This window comes from Oncorhynchus nerka, linkage group LG18, assembly GCF_034236695.1.
Source record: "Oncorhynchus nerka isolate Pitt River linkage group LG18, Oner_Uvic_2.0, whole genome shotgun sequence".
Lineage (NCBI taxonomy): Eukaryota > Metazoa > Chordata > Actinopteri > Salmoniformes > Salmonidae > Oncorhynchus > Oncorhynchus nerka.
In genome coordinates, this window is record NC_088413.1 from 52,461,666 (window position 1) to 52,483,812 (window position 22,147).

Below are 22,147 nucleotides of genomic sequence, written 5' to 3' on the forward strand. Positions count from 1 at the left end.
CTAATGCTCTTCCATGCCGTCCCTAGGAGGGGTGCATCACTTGAGTGGGTTGAGTCACAGACGTGATCTTCCTGTCCGGTTTTGCGTCCCATCGGGCTCTTGCAGTGAAGGAGATCTTCGTGGGCTATACTCAGCTTTGTCTAAGGGTAGTAAGTTGGTGGTCGGTTGATACCCCTCCAGTGGTGTGAGGGCTGTGCTTTGGCAAAGTGGGTGGGGTTATATCCTGCCTGGTAGGCCCTGTCCGGAAGTATTGTCAGACGGGGCCACAGTGTCCCCCGACCCACCTCGGTCTGTCTGCAGTATCTATGCTGCAATAGTCTATGTGCCGGGGAGCTAGGTTCAGTCTGTTACATATGGTTTAATTCTCCTGTCATATCTGGTGTCCTGTGTAAACTTAAGTATGCTCCCTCTAATTCCCTTTCTCCCTCCTATTCCAGATCATGCCTCAGGACTAGCTGGCCTGATGACTCCTCCTGGCCCAGTCCACCTGGTCGTGCTGCTGCTCCGGTTTCAACTGTTCTGCCTGTGACTAGAGAACCCTGACGTGTTCACCAGATGTGCTACCTTGTCCCGAACCTGCTGTTTCCGAATCTCTCTCCCTCGCACCTGCTGTCTCGACCTCTGAATGCGTCGCCACTGAAAAGCCAACTGACATTTACTCCTGAGGTACTGACCTGTTGCACCATCTACAACCACTGATTATTATTTGACCCTGCTGGTCATCTATTAATGTTTGTTCTTCAAGATGTTCAATCTAGCCTTAAATTGCCATGTACACTTATAATCTCCACCCAGCACAGCCAGAAGATGACTGGCCACCCCTCAGAGCCTGGTTCCCCTCTAGGTTTCCTCCTAGATTCCTGTCTATTTAGGGAGTTTTTCCTAGTCACCGTGCTTCTACATCTGCATTGCTTGCTGTTTGGTATTTTGGGCTTGGTTTCGGTATAGCATTTTGTGACATCTCCTGATGTAAAATTGTACACAAATTCTTTGTTTTATTGAAAATGTATGGCCGAATTATCTTTTTTGTCGTAAGTACTATCGGTCTAAAATCAAAATACAATTTTGATGGTCACATACACATATTTAGATGTGTGTGTAGAGAAATGCTTGTGTTCCTAGTGCAATAATATTGAACAATACACACAAATCTAAAAGTAAAAGAATGGAATTAAGAAATATATATAAATATTAGGATGAGCAATGTTGGAGTATGTGAGTGAGTGAGTATGTATGCATGCATTAGTGCATTCAAAAAGTATTCAGACCCCTGGACTTTTTCCACATTTTGTTACGTTACAGCCTCGTTCTAAAATGGATTAACTTGCTTTTTTTTAAATCCTCAATCTACACACAATACCACATAATGGACAAAGAAAAAAAAATAGGCTTATAGAATGTACATAAGTATTCAGACCCCTTACTCAGTACTTTGTTGAAACACATGGGCAGCGATTACAGCCTTGAGCCTTCTAGGGTATGACGCTACAAGCGTGGCACACCTGTATTTGGGAAGTTTCTCCCATACTTCTCTGCAGATCCTCTCAAGCTCTGTCAGGTTGGATGAGGAGCATTTCTGCACAGCGATTTTCAGGTCTCTCCAGAGATGTTCGATCAGGTTCAAATCCAGGCTCTGGCTGGGCCACTCAAGGACATTCAGAGACTCTTCTTGAAGCCGCGCCTGCATTGTTTTGGCTGTGTGCTTAGGGTTGATGTCCTGTTGGAAGGTGAACCTTCGCCCCAGTCCGAGGTCCTGAGCGCTCTGGAGCATGTTTTCATCAAGGATCTCACTGTACTTTTCTCCGGTCATCTTTCCCTCGATACTGACTAGTCTTCCAGTTCCTGCCATTGAAAAACATCCCCACAGCATGATGCTGCCACCAGCATGCTTCACTGTGGGGATGGTGCCAGGTTTCCTGCAGATGTGCCTCAGTCAGGCCAAAGAGTTCAATCTTGGCTTCATAAGAACAGAGAATCTTGTTTCTCATGGTCTGAGAGTCCTTTAGGTGCCTTTTGGTAAACTCCAAGTGGGATGTCATGTGCCTTTTACTGAGGAGTGGCTTACTTCTGGCCATAAAGGCCTGATTGGTGGAGTGCTGCAAAGATGGTTGTCCTTCTGGAAGGTTCACTCCTCTTCACAGAGAACTCTGGAGCTCTGTCAGGTCACCTCCCTGACCAAAGCCCTTCACCGACGATTGCTAGGTTTGGCCGTGCGACCAGCTCTAGAAAGAGTCTTTGTGGTTCCAAAGTTCTTCCATTTTAGAATGATGAAGGCTACTGTGTTCTTGGGGACCTTCAATGCTGCAGAAACGTTTTGGTACCCTTACCCAGATCTGTGCCTCGACACAATCCTGTCCCGGAGCCTTACAGACAATTCCTTCGACATCATGGCTTGGTTTTTGCTTTGACATTCCCCAAATACCGGTGTGCCATGCTTGTAGCGTCACACCCAAGAAGACTCAAGGTTGTAGTCGCTGCTAAAGGTGCTTCAACAAAGTACTGAGTAAAGGCTCTGAATACTTATGTAAATGTGATATTTCCTCTTTTTTTATATAGATTTATATATATATTCTAAAAACCTGTTTTTGCTTTGTCATTATGGGTTATTGTGTGTAGATTGATGAGGGGGAAAAATGATTTAACACATTTTAGAATAAGGCTGTAAAGTAACAAAATGTGGAAAGAGTCATGGGGTCCGGACAGATTTCACTTGGTTTTGCAAATTAAGCACTAGGCAGCTGCAGGACCAGGGTTGGAGAGCCCATGGCATACATAGGTTGGGCATAATATCACCTGTCACTCAGCGAGAGAATGCTCCTCAAACAGTGGTTGATGGGTGGAGTAAAATAAGTGTTCTTATATGTATTTTTGCTTATATCAAGTGCATGATCTGCGATGAAACCAAAGTAGCCTCCTGGCATCATTGAAAAATGGACGCGCAGATTCAATTCGCTATTAGAGTGCATACAGATGACGCACACAGCATCAGCAGGCCTCGAGATATTTTACTAAATGTGTTTATATGAACTAACGGTCAATTACCATGAGACAGTCTTTTGCATGACACTAACCGGCTGACAACATTTCATGACCACCACAGCCATAGTTGAGAGACAATAGACATGTTGTCACCTAACATTGCAGAATAGAATATCCCCAAAACATTGTGACATATAAACATAGGCTAATGTGAAAGCATAAACCAACTAAAATAGCTAGTTCATAGAGGTTTATGATAAGCGAATAAAGTAAAGTTTAGCAACTTACTTGTTAGAGAAGTGTCCATTAGGCCCAGCTAGAAGGCATCTTCAATTAGTTTTTGTATTACAGATTTTTGTAAAACTAATTGCTCATCATTACATTCTTCCATTTCTGTAAGAACTGTAGTCACGCAAAAACATTCCTCCTTCGTGGCATTGGAGTGCAATTGCCACAACTGCACCACCAATCTAGTCTGTGTTGATCCTGGTGATGGGTTGTGGGTGTTATCCAGCTACCAGAATACCTCAGACGTTATCCGGGACTTCTCTCTACCTCTCCCTTTATCAGCCACGGTTAATAAAGCAGATTTTAAAAATATATTATTTTCTGTCGTTTCCCTCACTCGGATTGGGTCTGGTTGTCCTCGGAACTGTTCAGAACGGGTCTCGATTTTAAAACAAAATGTATTTATGCATATCGGGTACAGGTTGAAAAGCCCCAGGTCCATTTTGGACCCCTGAAGGCCTTTATTAGCTACTGCTGCGGTGGGCCATCCAAAGCTTCATTTTCCACAAATCTTTGTTTCAATACTCCGGCTCAAATAAATATGTTTGATGACACAATGGGCTCCCCTCCCATTGTTTTCTTCATGACTCTTGAATTTGTCACCAGATATATTTATAGGTTGTTGTTTACTGTAAAATAATGTGTAAAGTTAAACCTAGCATCTATGAATAACGGCATAACGTGCAGTTTCTATGTAGCAGGGATTCCCCCACATGCACAGTTGTTAACCATCTTCGCTGCTGTACTCGCAAATGTTTTAGGTGGAAGAGTACACATTTCCTGACTCAAAACGGATCCTACTTTGCTCAAAATAGCTAATTCGGCCATATGCTTTCAATAAAAACCAAATGTCCACACTTGGCAGATTTCTGAATCATGGATTCACTGGCAATGGAGCAGAGCGAGGACGGCATCCAGCAACGTCACCAGTCACGTGACCCGTTTTTGCAGCTGTTTCATGACAGCGCTACAGAGAGAGAGAGGGTGAGAGGGCAAACTAGTTTCAATGTATGGAATCACTTGGGAGTTTCTGAATTTTGGGTCAACGTTTCCTTTAATAGGCTACATACCCTGTTAAGAGTTTGGTTCATAAAATATTCATTTTATAAGATGATGATGTGTTTGCTTAAATCCCCTCATCTAGCCTATACCTACTTATCTTTTATAGACACAAACACACTTACATATATAGTTGAGCACAAACACGAACACAGGCCTACACAAACCCACACACAGGCCCCAACCCCTTCCTGTTTCAAAGAGATTGGTAACTCAAAGACAGGGATTTAGGTCTGTGGCCTCGCAGGAAAGAACCGTCGTAACCCAGCTGCAGCACCATCCAACAAGGCTTAGCCTTCATGCTCCTGCATGCAGCAGTACAACTGAAAACAATATGTACAATTCAGACATTATACTGCTCAAATCAATTCTTAGAAGCAATGAGATATGGCCAGGGCAAATTAATGAGAGACGGGCTCCTTGAAAAAAGACGTAACAATGTAGGCCAGGGATATTCAACTATATTCTTACGGGGAAAATGGACAAAAAAAAGAACAAAAAAAAGAAAAGGTTAACGGCAGGGGCAGGTTAAGGTTAACGGCAGGGGCAGGTTAATGGCAGGGGGGGACATTTTCCACATGCGATTATTCTTTGGAATAACTGTATAAAAAAGCAATGCACACACACACAAATAAAGCACTTAAATATTGCTACAAGTAATTACGAAAGAAGTGGAGGGCACTCAACCAACAAAAGTCGAGGCGCAAACAAAACATTTGCTAATTGAAAAGGAAAAAGGTGCAACCCTCATTCACCATTTTAACTATTAAAAGCTTCTTAAAAATCTGAAAACTAAGCGCCTCAATATTAACACAATGATAAGTCAAATCATACAATGCCAAATTCCAGGAAAGTGTCATTTTGGCACTGAACATAAGATGTTGGCGGGATTTTTTCCAGATATTCTAACAAAAAAAATGGAGGATTTTTTTAGTCTACGACACAACATAGCCTAATCAGTAGCATTTTCAAAGGGAAAATGGGCATTTCATATGTGTTACCTATAATTTGTCTTCAATGTTGTGACCAACTAAATAGGCTAAAACATATTTCACTGCACAATTTTATTTGAAGGAAAACTGTGCTTTAAGAAAATAAAAATCCTCCAAATACACTGGGAGACATTTACAAGTTTAGTAATAGGTCTGCTGCTAAAATACTTTTAAGAGGAAATGAGAATTACAAGAGGGAAGTGGCTCAGGTTTAAAATATACTGCATTATAACTCTGGCCACGGGAAGAGAACATTTATACTGTACAGGGCCTGCTCAGTTACACAGTAACACATGGTCAGTAACAAACCATCCCATTTGCCAGAGAGTTAGAGGATTGTCATTAATCATGCAAACAATTCAACACCCTCTAAAAGAACAAACAAACTAAACCATAAATAGCCTGTACATGGGTTCATTTCACAGATTATGAAACTGCTCATCCTCCATAACTAATTACCATATGTTAAGAATTGGTAAAGAACGAAGGATGATATTGTGGCAGGAAAGAATGACAAAAATGTTCGACATTTGACAAAAGAGATCTTGAGACAGTTTAAGTCGGAAGTTTACATACACCTTAGCCAAATACATTTAAACTCAGTTATTCACAATTCCTGACAGTTAATCCTAGTAAAAATTCCCTGTCTTCGGTCAGCTAGGATAACCACTTTAATTTAAGAATGTGAAATGTCAGAATAAATGTAGAGAGAATGATCTATTTCAGCTTTAATTTCTTTCATCACATTCCCAGTGGGTCAGCCATTAACATACACTTAATTAGTATTTGGTAGCATTGCCTTCAAATTGTTTAACTTGGGTCAAAAGGTTTTGGGTATCCTTCCACAACAAGTTGGGTGAATTTTGGCCCATTCCTCCTGACAGAGCTGGTGTAATTGAGTCAGGTTTGTAGGCCTCCTTGCTCGCACAAGCTTTTTCAGTTCTGCCCACAAATTTTCTATAGGATTGAGGTCAGGGCTTAGTGATGGCCACTCCAAAACCTGACTTTGTTGTCCTTAAGCCATTTTGACACAACTTTGGAAGTATGCTTGGGGTCATTTTCCACTTGGAAGATCCATTTGCGACCAAGCTTTAATTCCTAACTTATGTCTAGAGATGTTGCTTCAATATATCCACATAATAATTAACTTCTTCATGATGCCATCTATTTTGTGAAGTGCTCCAGTCCCTCCTGCAGCAAAGCACCCCCACAACATGATGTGCCACCCACGTGCTTCACGGTTGGGATGGTGTTCTTTGGCTTGCAAGCCTCCCCCTTTTCCCTCCAAACATAAAATGGTCATTATTGCCAACAGCTCTATTTTTGTTTCATCATACCAGAGAATATTTCTCCAAAAAGTATGATTTTTGTCCCCATGTGTAGTTACAAGTCGTAGTCTTTTTTTTAATGGCGGTTTTGGAGCAGTGGCTTCTTCTTCGTCTTGGCTGATTTCTTTAGATTTTTCCATAATGTCAAGCAAATAGGCACTGAGTTTGAAGGTAGGCCTTGAAATACATCCACAGGTACACCCCCAATTGACTCAAATTATGTTAATTAACCTATCAGAAGCATCTAAAGCCTTGACATATTTTTCTGGAATTTTCCAAGCTGTTTAAAGGCACAGTCAACTTAGTGTATTAAACTTCTGACCCACTGGAATTGTGATACAGTGAATTAATCTGTCTGTAAACAATTACTTGTGTGTGTCATGCACACAGTAGATGTCCTAATCTACTTGGCAAAACTAGTTTGTTTAGCTTCCCAATGATCCGTAAGAAGTTATGTCCCATCTCGACAACATCCGGTGAAATTGCAGAGCGCCAAATTCAAATGACAGAAATCGTAACATTACAAATTCATGAAAATACAAGTGTCATACATCATTTAAAAGAGTAACTTCTTGTTAATTCAGGCGCTTTGTCAGATTTCAAAAAGGCTTTACGGCGAAAGCACAGCATGCGATTATCCGAGGACAGCGCCCGGCACACAAAAGCATTACATACATTTTCCAACCAAGCAGAGGCATCACGAAAGTCAGAAATAGCGATAAAAATCAATCACTTACCTTTGAAGATCTTCATCTGGTTGCAATCACAAGGGTCCCAGCTATATAACAAATGGTACTTTTGTTCGATAAAGTCCTTTAGATTCCCAAAAAGTATGTTTCAATGGCGCACTTAACTCAGTAATCCACAGGTTTCCCTCATTCAAAATGCATACAAATGAATCCTGTACCAATAAACTTCTTCCAAACATATCAAACAATGTTCCTAATCAATCCTCAGGTACCGTAATATGTAAATAAACTATAAAATATAAGACTGAGAATACCGGAGACCATTACCGGAGATAAACAACGAAGTGCACGCCCTCACCGGAACGCGCAACAAACGCTACAGCCAAAATGGGAGCCACTTAGAAAAACTACAAATTCTAGCTCATTTTTCAAAAACAAGCCCGAAACTCTTTCTAAAGACTGTTGATATCTAGTGGAAGCCCTTGGAACTGAAATCTGGGAGGTTTTCATTTTATATTCCCATTCCCAGCCATTGTAATCAAAGGTGAGCTGGGGAAGAAAAAAAACTATTCTGGATGGATTGTCCTCAGGTTTTCACCTGCCATATCAGTTCTGTTATACTCACAGACATTATTTTAAAAGTTTTGGAACCTTTATAGTGTTTTCTATCCAATACTAATTATATGCATATCCTAGCTTCTGGGCCTGAGTAACAGGCAGTTTACTTTGGGCACCTCATTCATCCAAACTTCCGAATACTGCCCCCTAGCCCGAAGAAGTTAACAAGAAATTTGTGTAGTGGTTGAAAAACTAGTTTTAATGACTCCAACCTAAGTGTATGTATACTTCCGACTTCAACTGTAAGTGTGAGCTAGTTTTACGGCTGCACGGTTAATAATTTTTTTAATCTAAATTGCAATATCGACATGCGCAATACCCATATCGTAAGAGGCAGTGACAGTTTCAAAACGCCACTAAGCCGTCTGTAAAGCCTGTTTGTTTGTTTTTTACTATTGATTTATTCCTTGAGTTGACAGAGTTCTCTCTCAGTACGTCTTCTATTTGTCCGCTTCCCAATCCTACACACATACCAATCCCCGCCACTCAAGCAGACAGTTCCTAGTGCGCAACATTCTCTTTGCATTTTTATTTTATTTCACCTTTACTTAACCAGGTAGGCCATTTGAGAACAAGTTCTCATTTACAACTGCGACCTGGTCAAGATAAAGCAAAGCAGTGCGACAAAAACAACACAGAGTTACACATGGGATAAACAAACGTACAGTCAATAACACAATAGAAAATCTGTATGGTGTGTGCAAATGAAGTAAGGAGGTACGGCAATAAATAGGCCATAGTGGAGAAGTAATTTCATTTTAGCAATTAACACTGGAGTGATAGATGTGCAGATGAAGATGTGTAAGTATAAATACGGGTATGAATACTGGTGAGCAAAAGAGCAGAAAAAAATGCAGTTGGAGTTGGTTGGATGGGATATTTACAGATGGGATGTGTACAGCTGCAGCAATCGGTAAGCTGCTCTGACAGCCGACGCTTGAAGTTAGTGAGGGAGATATAGGTCTCCAACTTCAGTGATTATTGCAATTCGTTCCAGTCATTGGCAGCAGAGAACTGTAAGGAAAGGCGGCCAAAACAGGTGTTGCCTTTGGGGATGACCAGTGAAATATACCTGCTGGAGCGCGCGCTACGGGTGGGTGTTGCTATGGTGACCAGTGAGCTTAGATAAGGCGGAGCTTTACCTAGCAAAGAATTATAGATGATCTGGAGCCAGTGGGTTTGGCGACGAATATGTAGAGAGGACCAGCCAACAGGTCGCAATGGTGGGTAGTATATGTGTCTTTGGTGACAAAACGGATGGCACTGTGATAGACTGCATCCAATTTGCTGAGTAGAGTGGAGGCTATTTTGTAAATGACATCGACAGAATAGTCAGTTTTACGGGGGTATGTTTGGCAGCATGAGTGAAGGAGGCTTTGTTGCGAAATAAGCCGATTCTAGATTTAACTTTGGATTGGAGATGCTTAGTGTGAGTCTGGAAGGAGAGTTTACAGTCTAGCCAGACACCTAGGCATTTATAGTTGTCCACATATTCTTAGTCAGAACCGTCCAGAGTAGTGATGCTAGGCGGGCGGGTGCAGGCAGCGATCGGTTGAAGAGCATGCACTTAGTTTTACTAGCGTTTAAGCAGTTGTAGGCCACGGAAGGAATGTTGTATGGAGTTGAAGCTTGTTTGGAGGTTTGTTAGCAGTGTCCAAAGAAGGGACAGATGTATACAGAATGGCGTCGCCTGCATAGAGGTGGATCAAAGAATCACCCGCAGCAAGAGCGACATTATTGATATATACAAAGAAGAGGGTTGGCCCAAGAATTGAACCCTGTGGCACCCCCATAGAGACAACCAGAGGTACAGACAATAGGCCCTCTGATTTGACACACTGAAATCTGAGAAGTAGTTACTTCCGGGTTGGAGCGAGCGGTCGCATCTGCACTCGGTCCGCAGGTAGTATTACATTTCATTACATTTCATTATAGTACAACGGTTTGATTTGTCTAATCTTAGCTAGCTACATAGCCGTCTTTGTATCATAGATAATTGCGTAATTATCGTATTTCGTCGTCCTAACGCAGTCTACACTGCCCTGCAGCTAGCCAGCTAGCTAACGTCCACCGTTAGCTAGTCCACCGTCTACCGATTAGCAGCACAACTATTACACTCAACTGAACGACTTGATTAGTGTAGTGTTAGCTAGCTACATAGTTGTCTTTGCTGTCTTCGTATCCAAGATAATTGTGTAGTTTAGAGTGTGTAGTTTTAGAGTGATTATCTTAATTTACCGAGGTTAGCTAGCCAGCTATTTGTCGTCCTTAACGTAGGAGACACTGCTAGCTAGCCAACAGCTAGCCAACGTCTACCGAACAGAACTTCCGCACTCAACAATCCGGTCGCATTTCGCTTCGCTCCACAGGTAGTATCACATTTTTCATTTCATTTCATTACAGCACAACGGCTTGATTTGTTTGATCGTAGCTAGCTACATAGCTAGCTACATAGCCGTCTTTGTATCAAAGATAATTGTGTAGTCTAGAGCGATTTCCTAGGTTAGCTAGCCAGCTATTGTCGTTCTTTTAACGCAACGTAACGTAATCAACACTGCTAGCTAGCCAGCTAGCCCCGAATAGCAGCACAGTAGAAACTATTACACTCAACGGAACGACTTGATTAGTGTAGTGTCAACAACGCAGCCACTGCCAGCTAGCCTACATAGTCAACAACGCAGCCTCTGCCAGCTAGCCTACTTCAGCAGTACTGTATCATTTTAATCATTTTAGTCAATAAGATTCTTGCTACGTAAGCTTAACTTTCTGAACACTCGAGACGTGTAGTCCACTTGTCATTCCAATCTCCTTTGCATTAGCGTAGCCTCTTGTGTAGCCTGTCAACTATGTGTCTGTCTATCCCTGTTCTCTCCTCTCTGCACAGACCATACAAACGCTCCACACCACGTGGCCGCGGCCACCCTAATCTGGTGGTCCCAGCGCGCATGACCCACGTGGAGTTCCAGGTCTCCGGTAGCCTCTGGAACTGCCGATCTGCGGCCAACAAGGCAGAGTTTATCTCAGCCTATGCCTCCCTCCAGTCCCTCGACTTCTTGGCACTGACGGAAACATGGATCACCACAGACAACACTGCTACTCCTACTGCTCTCTTCGTCTGCCCACGTGTTCTCGCACACCCCGAGAGCTTCTGGTCAGCGGGGTGGTGGCACCGGGATCCTCATCTCTCCCAAGTGGTCATTCTCTCTTTCTCCCCTTACCCATCTGTCTATCGCCTCCTTTGAATTCCATGCTGTCACAGTTACCAGCCATTTCAAGCTTAACATCCTTATCATTTATCGCCCTCCAGGTTCCCTCGGAGAGTTCATCAATGAGCTTGATGCCTTGATAAGCTCCTTTCCTGAGGACGGCTCACCTCTCACAGTTCTGGGCGACTTTAACCTCCCCACGTCTACCTTTGACTCATTCCTCTCTGCCTCCTCCTTTCCACTCCTCTCCTCTTTTGACCTCACCCTCTCACCTTCCCCCCTACTCACAAGGCAGGAAATACGCTCGACCTCATCTTTACTAGATGCTGTTCTTCCACTAACCTCATTGCAACTCCCCTCCAAGTCTCCGACCACTACCTTGTATCCTTTTCCCTCTCGCTCTCATCCAACACTTCCCACACTGCCCCTACTCGGATGGTATCGCGCCGTCCCAACCTTCGCTCTCTCTCCCCCGCTACTCTCTCCTCTTCCATCCTATCATCTCTTCCCTCTGCTCAAACCTTCTCCAACCTATCTCCTGATTCTGCCTCCTCAACCCTCCTCCTCCCTTTCTGCATCCTTTGACTCTCTATGTCCCCTATCCTCCAGGCCGGCTCGGTCCTCCCTCCCGCTCCGTGGCTCGATGACTCATTGCGAGCTCACAGAACAGGGCTCCGGGCAGCCGAGCGGAAATGGAGGAAAACTCGCCTCCCTGCGGACCTGACATCCTTTCACTCCCTCCTCTCTACATTTTCCTCTTCTCTCTCTGCTGCTAAAGCCACTTTCTACCACTCTAAATTCCAAGCATCTGCCTCTAACCCTAGGAAGCTCTTTGCAACCTTCTCCTCCCTCCTGAATCCTCCTCCCCCTCCTCCCTCTCTGCAGATGACTTCGTCAACCATTTTGAAAAGAAGGTCGACGACATCCGATCCTCGTTTGCTAAGTCAAACGACACCGCTGGTTCTGCTCACACTGCCCTACCCTGTGCTCTGACCTCTTTCTCCCTCTCTCTCCAGATGAAATCTCGCGTCTTGTGACGGCCGGCCGCCCAACAACCTGCCCGCTTGACCCTATCCCCTCCTCTCTTCTCCAGACCATTTCCGGAGACCTTCTCCCTTACCTCACCTCGCTCATCAACTCATCCCTGACCGCTGGCTACGTCCCTTCCGTCTTCAAGAGAGCGAGAGTTGCACCCCTTCTGAAAAACCTACACTCGATCCCTCCGATGTCAACAACTACAGACCAGTATCCCTTCTTTCTTTTCTCTCCAAAACTCTTGAACGTGCCGTCCTTGGCCAGCTCTCCCGCTATCTCTCTCAGAATGACCTTCTTGATCCAAATCAGTCAGGTTTCAAGACTAGTCATTCAACTGAGACTGCTCTTCTCTGTATCACGGAGGCGCTCCGCACTGCTAAAGCTAACTCTCTCTCCTCTGCTCTCATCCTTCTAGACCTATCGGCTGCCTTCGATACTGTGAACCATCAGATCCTCCTCTCCACCCTCTCCGAGTTGGGCATCTCTGGCGCGGCCCACGCTTGGATTGCGTCCTACCTGACAGGTCGCTCCTACCAGGTGGCGTGGCGAGAATCCGTCTCCACACCACGTGCTCTCACCACTGGTGTCCCCCAGGGCTCTGTTCTAGGCCCTCTCCTATTCTCGCTATACACCATGTCACTTGGCTCTGTCATAACCTCACATGGTCTCTCCTATCATTGCTATGCAGACGACACACAATTAATCTTCTCCTTTCCCCCTTCTGATGACCAGGTGGCGCATCGCATCTCTGCATGTCTGGCAGACATATCAGTGTGGATGGCGGATCACCACCTCAAGCTGAACCTCGGCAAGACGGAGCTGCTCTTCCTCCCGGGGAAGGACTGCCCGTTCCATGATCTCGCCATCACGGTTGACAACTCCATTGTGTCCTCCTCCCAGAGCGCTAAGAACCTTGGCGTGATCCTGGACAACACCCTGTCGTTCTCAACTAAAATCAAGGCGGTGGCCCGTTCCTGTAGGTTCATGCTCTACAACATCCGCAGAGTACGACCCTGCCTCACACAGGAAGCGGCGCAGGTCCTAATCCAGGCACTTGTCATCTCCCGTCTGGATTACTGCAACTCGCTGTTGGCTGGGCTCCCTGCCTGTGCCATTAAACCCCTACAACTCATCCAGAACGCCGCAGCCCGTCTGGTGTTCAACCTTCCCAAGTTCTCTCACGTCACCCCGCTCCTCCGCTCTCTCCACTGGCTTCCAGTTGAAGCTCGCATCCGCTACAAGACCATGGTGCTTGCCTACGGAGCTGTGAGGGGAACGGCACCTCAGTACCTCCAGGCTCTGATCAGGCCCTACACCCAAACAAGGGCACTGCGTTCATCCACCTCTGGCCTGCTCGCCTCCCTACCACTGAGGAAGTACAGTTCCCGCTCAGCCCAGTCAAAACTGTTCGCTGCTCTGGCCCCCCAATGGTGGAACAAACTCCCTCACGACGCCAGGACAGCGGAGTCAATCACCACCTTCCGGAGACACCTGAAACCCCACCTCTTTAAGGAATACCTAGGATAGGATAAAGTAATCCTTCTCACCCCCCTTAAAAGATTTAGATGCACTACTGTTCCACTGGATGTCATAAGGTGAATGCACCAATTTGTAAGTCGCTCTGGATAAGAGCGTCTGCTAAATGACTTAAATGTAAAAATGTTACTGAACCAGGCAAGGCAGTCATTAGAGAAACCAAGGCTGTTGAGTCTGCCGATAAGAATACGGTGATTGACAGAGTCGAAAGCCTTGGCCAGGTCGATGAAGACGACTGCACAGTACTGTTTTTTTATCAATAGTAGTTATGATACCGTTTAGGATCTTGAGCGTGGCTGCGATGCACCCATGACCAGCTCGGAAACCAGATTGCATAGCGGAGAAGGTATGGTGGGATTCGAGATGGTCGATGATCTGTTTGTTCACCTGGCTTTCGAAGACTTTAGAAAGGCAGGGCAGGATGGATATAAGTCTAACCGTTTGGATCTAGAGTGTCTCCCCCTTTGAAGAGGGGGATGACCGCATGCATGGACCAAACAGCATGCAGTCAACAGAACGACGCAGCTTTCCACTTTGCTTGTTAATACAAATCCACGTTTTCTATATTATATGATTAGTTTTTGTAACTTGCCCTCTGCAAAATGCTAGTTAGTCGCTCTTAAGCTCTAAATGTGCCTAAAAAGAGTGTTAGCTTGTTAGCTCCTAATGCTAATTGCTAGCTATCTAAATCCACTGAGCTAGGGCAAATATTGCTAGCAAACCTTTGAATACAGGCCAGTACCAGTGAAAGTATATCAGCACTGTTTGTGAAACAGCTTGTTCTTAAATCAGAGAGAAAAATATGAATGTACTATTTAAAATGCATTTAAATAATTTATTTAAACCTAATTAGGGTCCCATGGGAAACACTGACCAACACTTTGATTCATTCTCTGTCACAAACATCTCCTCCCTTACTTTTCCATTCGTTGTCACGCCAAACAAAACTACATTCCAAGTGTCCACTGTATTCTAACCATAAAATTAGAATGATCATTGTATTTATGACTCCATCAGTTTACCCAAGTGTTCCGATCTATAAATCGCAAGTAAAAACGCAATATAAATGATACAAAAAAAAATCACTATTTGATTTTTTTGCTCATGTTGTGCAGCCCTAGCTAGTATCAGTGATCGTTTGACAATCTACTAGGACAGCCAGCTGACATAGTTACAAAAGAACAATTAGCTCTGACTGAATCCAAAGTCAAGTCTTTACGTAAGACTAAAACTTCCTTTCGACATGGTTTACAGAGACAAGTTCCAATTCAGTCAATACAGGGCAGTGGCCAAAAGCATTCAAAAGGGCTACTTCCTAAAAAGATTACAGAAGCAAAACTACAAACAACTGAGAACCTCTACTGAGCCTGACCACTACACACCAATGGATATTAGGCTCATACACCATGGCTATAGAACGAAAGGTGGTGTTACGTAGGCTATCGCAATATTATTTTGTGACGACATTATACTGTTTTTGCTACTGTAGGTAGCGTTAGTTGGCACTAGTCGGCTGCGCCAAAACTTCTGTTTTTTTCATCCTATAGCTTAATTATCCATGCTCTTTTTAAATAGTGAGAAAACATTCAGGACGTTTATTTCCCTGGCTGATCTAAACTCGTTCTCATGCTCTCTAGTGAGAAATGTGTTTGCAACATACAATAGCATTAAAATCGCAGTATCGAGTCGCAATCCACATAGTATCGGCAACTTAAATATTTGCCTAAAAAGATAAGCATTATTTCACAGAGCAATTCCAACCATAAACTATTTGCCAAACAGTTGGAGTAGCTATACGCTGTTGTCAAGACAAGATACTCACATTCAAATCAGTGGTCGTTTGGGTTGAATGTGTTTTGGAACGCCTGAAAGAGGAATAGAATGAGGGGCAGAACAGACCCCCAGGTGATAAGATCACAACAACCCACATTGACAGACAAACGCTGAGCTGTCAAATAATTCACCCTGATAGAAAAAAAGACTGAGGAATCACTTGACTGGCGAACTACACTAAACAATCGAAATATTAGACTAACCCTAATCATTCAATGACTTTACCAATACCAGACATAAAACAAATTACATCAAATGGCTAAACTTAGTAAAATATTTTGGCTAACAGTAAATTTACAGTTTGTAGGTGTATAGCCTGTAGGACTATTTGTTGAGTTACAATTGTTACAATTGTTAAAAAAAGGAAAATAACTTAGTGAATGAATGTTCAGCACAGTAGTACACAGACCTAGATACTCCCTCATAAGGATATGAATGAATGCTATTGTACAGCTATAGGAGACACAACGGCTTACACGTGACCTACTTTTTGTGTGTATGTACTGACAAGGCTGTGCAACTGATAAAAGCAAACACACACTACATGTTAAGGTTTTTAAATGTACGTAAACTGTAAAGTCTTGTCTGTAATGTCTTGGACCCCAGTAAGACTAGCTGTCGCCATTGCATCGGCTAATGGGATCCTAATAAAATCAAAGAAATATAATCAAGTCCAAGACAGTTAGACACACCCTGATTCATGTCCTTCCCTATGGTTGATTAAATTTTGCGTTTTGTGGATAACTAGGCTACCTTCTTCAAACACACGTTATAACTAGTCCTTCCTCTTTTCAGTGCAACATGCAGACCGGATATTGAACACGGTGGTATGTATTTCACACTCAGAAATAAAAGATGTTAATCCTTAAGAGTCGATTGACGCAACCCAGTTATAGCTCTGTTTGTCAGACCAAGGAGACATCCCGAAAATCAGCCTTCTCACAAAAGGCATCTGATCGGTTTGGTGTAAAAGACGAGACTCTCACGAACACAATGGCGTTTTCCATGTTGCTCTATGACCCCCACAACCCCACGGGACTGAAGGTAGCCCAGTACCATTTAACCATTACATTTTTTAGAAGTATGGAAGTAGTTTTGTACCCAAAAAAAGGGAGTTAAATGTGTCTAAAACGTATATACACTGAACAAAAACATAAACATAACATGTAAAGTGTTGGTCCCATGTTTCATGAGCTGAAATGTTCTATACGCACAAAAAGCTTATTTCTCACAAATTTGTTTACCTCCCTGTTAGTGAGCATTTCTCCTTTGTCAAGATAATCCATCCACCTGACAGATGTGACATATCAAGAAGCTAATTAAACAGCATGACCATTACACAGGCGCACCTTGTGCTGGGATCAATAAAAGGCCACAACAAGTTGAGGGTGCGTGCAATTGTCATGATGACTGCTGGAATGTCCACCAGAGCGGTTGCCAGAGAATTAAATTTGTCTACCATAAGTCCAACGTCGTTTTAGAGAATTTGGCAGTATGTCCAACCGGCCTCACAAACACAGACCAAGCCAGTCACCTGCGGGATCGTCTGAGGGGGAGGGTTGGCGCTGAGGAGTATTTCTCTGTAATAAAGCCCTTTTGTGGGGAAAAACTCATTCTGATTGGATGGGTCCAGGTCCCCAGTGGGTGGACAGTCACGTGAAATCCATAGAATAGGACCTAATGAATTTATTTAAATGTATTTATTTCCTTTTATGAACTGTAACTCGGCAACATCTTTGAAATTGTTGCATTTATATTTTTGTTCAGTATATATACATTTCCTGAGTGTTCTTATATCTTCTAGATATACGACAGACACTTCAAAACCTTATTACTTAACATTTTTTGAAGCTCTGTTCTGCCATTTCTGAATTAGTTATTCAATGCGTTTCTATGGGCAACAGTAGTAAAGGCCAAACTCAATATTATATCCACACATTGTTAAATATATTATTTATACCTACAATGGTCCTGAAAATCTAAATCAAATAACTACAATAACCCCAACGGTTTAGACTTTTAGGGATTAATAACCTGTACGAGTGAGTCTTTGCAGGTTGTCACTGAGTAGCGCACATCTTCCTATTCAACCACATGTTTTTCGTCAGACAGCTTTGTGCTATTTTGATGAAGGAAAAAGCTGTGGAACTTTATACATTTGCTATGCGAAATAAAAGCATATTCATCACACGTGACCCATGATGCTAACAGAGAAGGGTCGGCAAATCAGCTCCAAGTGATTTACATTTGGTAAATCTATTATTTCAAAGTATTCCCACACGTAATAGAGATATGTGATCGTATACAAATGTAAACAATGTTTGAAATTACTATGTTTCAGTCAAATGTTATATCTGTTTGGGATTCTTGCTGTCAATTTGCTGTCAAATTATGTTCCGGCCCCCAGAACATCCTTTAAGAAAAAAGAAATGTATCGTCCCAGGGCTGAATGCAGTTGATGATCCCTGTCCGACGCATTGACATGGTTTACTATAACGCTACTGTGAGGAGAAACAGTAAGGTATACATGCTTATAACCTAAAAATCCACCCACCCATCCTGATACAAAAACACAGGGTCGTGTTGTGCAATTCCTTTTCACGGTGCGATTGCATCCAAAATTCTCCCCATCCTCTCAATTCAAACAAAACACCACTAATAGAAAACAAACTGTAAAATATATGAAAATGTGGACAAATAACAAAATTGGACTGTCAGATTGTGGGAAGATGTATGAATACACTGATCAGATCCATAACAGATGACATCAATGGGAAACAATATATAGGGTTAGGGTTCCCACACGGAAAACAGACATAAGACAGGGGTGTACCTGTGCTAATTAGCTATCTGTGTCTGTGAACACTTGGGAGTAAACAAAAGACAGGCGCCGCAAACGTGTTGCCACTGAAAAATACTGTCGGCTGCAACTGTGTTAAAAGCAGGTAAAACAGTTTACAGTAAGTGTAGATTTAGCATGTGTTTTTTTATTTTGTATACATGAAAGTAGTACCGCAATTGAAAATCGATACTCGGTTTGATGGAGAATTTGGCCGTTTTGACTGCCAGAGCCAATTCGCCTCTACACAGAACATGGAAGGTCCATGGACAATAAGGAATAACATTAGGCTCCTGGCGGGTAGGAGCATTGGGTCAGTAACCAAAAGGTTGCTGGATCGAATCCCTGAGCTGACAAGGTAAAAAAAAATGTGTCGTTCTGCCCCTGAGCAAGGCAGTTAACCCACTGTTCACCGGGCGCCAAAGACGTGGATGTTGATTAAGGCAGCCCTCCACACCTCTCTGATTCAGAGGGGTTGGGTTAAATGCGGAAGACACATATCAGTAGAATGCATTCAGTTGTACAACTGACTAGGTATCCTCCCCGATCCCTTTCCTTTAGTCCATTGTTGGGCTCGACTGATGGCTAATTCCAGCCAGCATGAACATAAAAAGGGATCAGGCGGGTCCGTTCCTACCATCTTCCTTTACCTTCCAATGTATTTGGTAATTATTCATTGATCATATGTTGGCCATCTTATGCGCTGTGCTGCTGCTGTCACTAGGAAGAACAAACACAGAACCACATACATCATGGTCCTCGCTTATGTAATATATTGAATATGAAACACATGCCAAGTTCAAGGACAAAGCCTCCCTGCAATATATCAATCAACCCGAGGTGTGCTAGGCAGATAGATTGAATGGAGAACATCGCCGTCTTGGGGCACAAAACTGTGGAAATGTCAGCATTTGAACGCATTTCAACCGTCTAGAATAAGAAATATGGACGCCATTCTTTTGAGAGCATTGGAAGACTGCAATAAGAGCAAAGCATCCTTGCATTATCTATTTGTTTTTAAATGAATGGCCATCTGGATTAAGCTGATTCCAAATGCAGATAAAATGTTTGCGTAATCGCCAATGCGTTGCAAGACACTGTACTGCACATCGTACTGTGAATGGGCACCCAGGTACTTTATGAATGGAAGTGGTCACATGACCGCACCACCTCCCGACCAGATATTTCTCACTGACTGTCAACAAGCGCACGCAAGCGATCAGTCCATTAAAACAACACGGATTTACAGCGATAAATAATTGAAATGTACACAAATGACCCTATTTCAAGTTCACAATCACATAAATACTGCTTTCCGGGTTCAGGCCAGTGCATTTGGAACGCATTACGTCCATTAAAAAATATATATATATGAATGAGATTGTAATATGCAAATGAGTGTGATTGAGAAAAAAATATGGCGTCTTCTACTTCTGGATTCTGACATTGCAGCAACCAGTTTACAGCCACTTTAACATTGAATAATTATAATATTGAGGGAATATTTTTTTAAACCACATTACTATTTTATGATACTCTCTTAGTTCATGTAGAGGAGTTAGCGTTAACCTGTTATCAAATGCTAAGAAAACACTATCGTATATAATATTGAATCTTATGACAAGATCATTTTATAGCGGATAAGCATAGGGTCTTAAATCCTATGTACAAACAAATAATCTAGCCACAGTGACTGTGTGTGACTACATCGTGTAATTTATTAGTCTGAAATAGCAACAGATATTATCCAATTGCAGTCAAACCATAAAGGTATTCTTCAAAGACAATATTGATGAAACAACTAACATATATTGCATTAATTATGAGGCTATTGTTATCAAGTGGACTGTATACCATTTTCTGTACAGTTGTCAAAATGACCTATAGCATCTCTCGTCATAATATAATAAGAGGCCTCTATTTCTATTAAATCCAGTCCCAAAACACATTGGTTTATTTTATATTATCACAACAAACTAAATAGATATTTGTATTTTGTATTACTTCAATAGTAATCCAATTTAAATATGAACGTGAGTAGAACCAATGTGTAGAAGCAATGATCCTAGTGGAACAGAGTAGTCATTTAGAATCCTGCAAATCATTGCAGTGAAGATTAGACATGAAGGACATCGTTGCATTCTAGAATGTGGGGTAAAATGTACTCACTCGTTGTTTGGATTTGTCGAATCTTCGCTCATCTTTCCTCAAGGGGATCCAAATCCTGGCAATAGCATCGAGGACGCAGTGACGGCGGGGAAATAAACCGCAAATATCACCATTTTCTTTTGCATAAAACACCCAGATATTGGATAAAAGTAAATGGACTTACAGTGGTGCATGCATAAGTGAGCTTTATTTCGGAAAATCAAGTAGCCTAGCTAGCTGTAACTAAATTGCCAGGAGGAATGACAACCGATGATTCATTTTATCTTCCCTGGAAGTAAAATCCAACCAGAATAAAATACACAGCTTCGACATCCTCTTCGCCAACACGAAATCCAATGTGTTCAGATGCTACATTTTTTACAAAATAAACCCGACATTTGGCACGTTATTCGTGTTTTAGCTATCGAGCGTTCCCTCGCCAACTTCAGGTCCAGGACAACACTTGAAAAGCGCTGCAGCGTTGATCCGTCAATGTGTCGGTGTACGTTGAATTATAACCTCCACAACTGGGGGAAAAAGACAGGCCTACAAACTAATTTCAATGATGAAATTGAAGTACATTAGGCAAAAACGGTGAGTAAATTTTTCTCGAAGTTGTTGGACATCTGCTTTAATCGAATTCCATTTTCAACTCGGGCAATGAACATCGGAAAACTGGGCGGAAGCGTCGACCCAGCTCAAGAATGAAATCCTTCCGCGTGGCCGCAAAAACATATATGTCAAAGGGGTCTCAACTATCAATACAATTGCTTACATCTACTCGAAACATATTTCATTCGTTTTCATGTTCAAATATGCCTGTGTCATTTGGCATAATACAGTGATTATTTATATCCAAAGTTGACCTAAAGTAGTCCCTGCACTTCCCGAACGAAGTTTCCTTTCAATCACGCATTGATACACAGAAAAGGGAAGCGTCTGTGTGATAGCACGCAAAATAGAAAATAATATGTAGGAAGGATTGTGTGTGTGTGTGACTGTGTGATAGCACCGCCAATATCAAGTGTAGATTATGTTAACTTGCGTTGCATTTCAAGCATTTAATATCACAAAAAACAAGCACTTTCAATTCTGGATGACTTGTGCTTTAAAATGGAGGAGATAGTTTGGATATACAGTATGAGCCGAATACATGGAGCAGCACGTGGAATTACATCAGATTCCCTTCATGATTTCAAATAGCAGAGAAGGAAGGCTATAGTTGTATTCTTCAATCTGCTTCTCATTTATTGGCTGTAGGTTTGATCTTAAATTTAGGTCTGAGGCCCGATATGTGAATGGTGATTCTTGTAATTTGTTTGACTTTGAATTGTATACAATTATTGTATCATGTTGAAATTCCAAATAACATTGTATCTGCAGCGACCTCATGGCCAGGCCAGGAAAATTATCCTGAGTATATTTACTGGGACCAGAATATCATTTTCTCAAAACTGTTACCTTTTTTTCTTGTTCTTGGATGTAAAAAAGGTGATAATAATACACAATAATATGATTTTTTAATCTAAATTATATTTGAAGACAGGTAATAATGTTAGCCAGGTATTTAAGCCCTTCACAGCCATTGCTTTAGAAA

General features: G+C 42.4%; 1 protein-coding gene across 2 annotated transcripts in view; it reads right to left on the reverse strand.

The window, feature by feature from the left end:
* LOC115146076 (sprouty-related, EVH1 domain-containing protein 1) overlaps positions 1–21,247 on the reverse strand; it is a 78,753-nt gene extending 57,506 nt beyond the window's left edge. For both annotated transcript variants that reach the window (XM_029687858.2, XM_029687859.2), the window contains exon 1: positions 20,572–21,247. In XM_029687858.2, the coding sequence (XP_029543718.1) occupies positions 20,572–20,603 (32 nt within the window). In that variant the 5' untranslated portion in view covers positions 20,604–21,247. The remainder of the gene's footprint in view (positions 1–20,571) is intronic.
* Between the last annotated feature and the right edge of the window lie 900 nt (positions 21,248–22,147).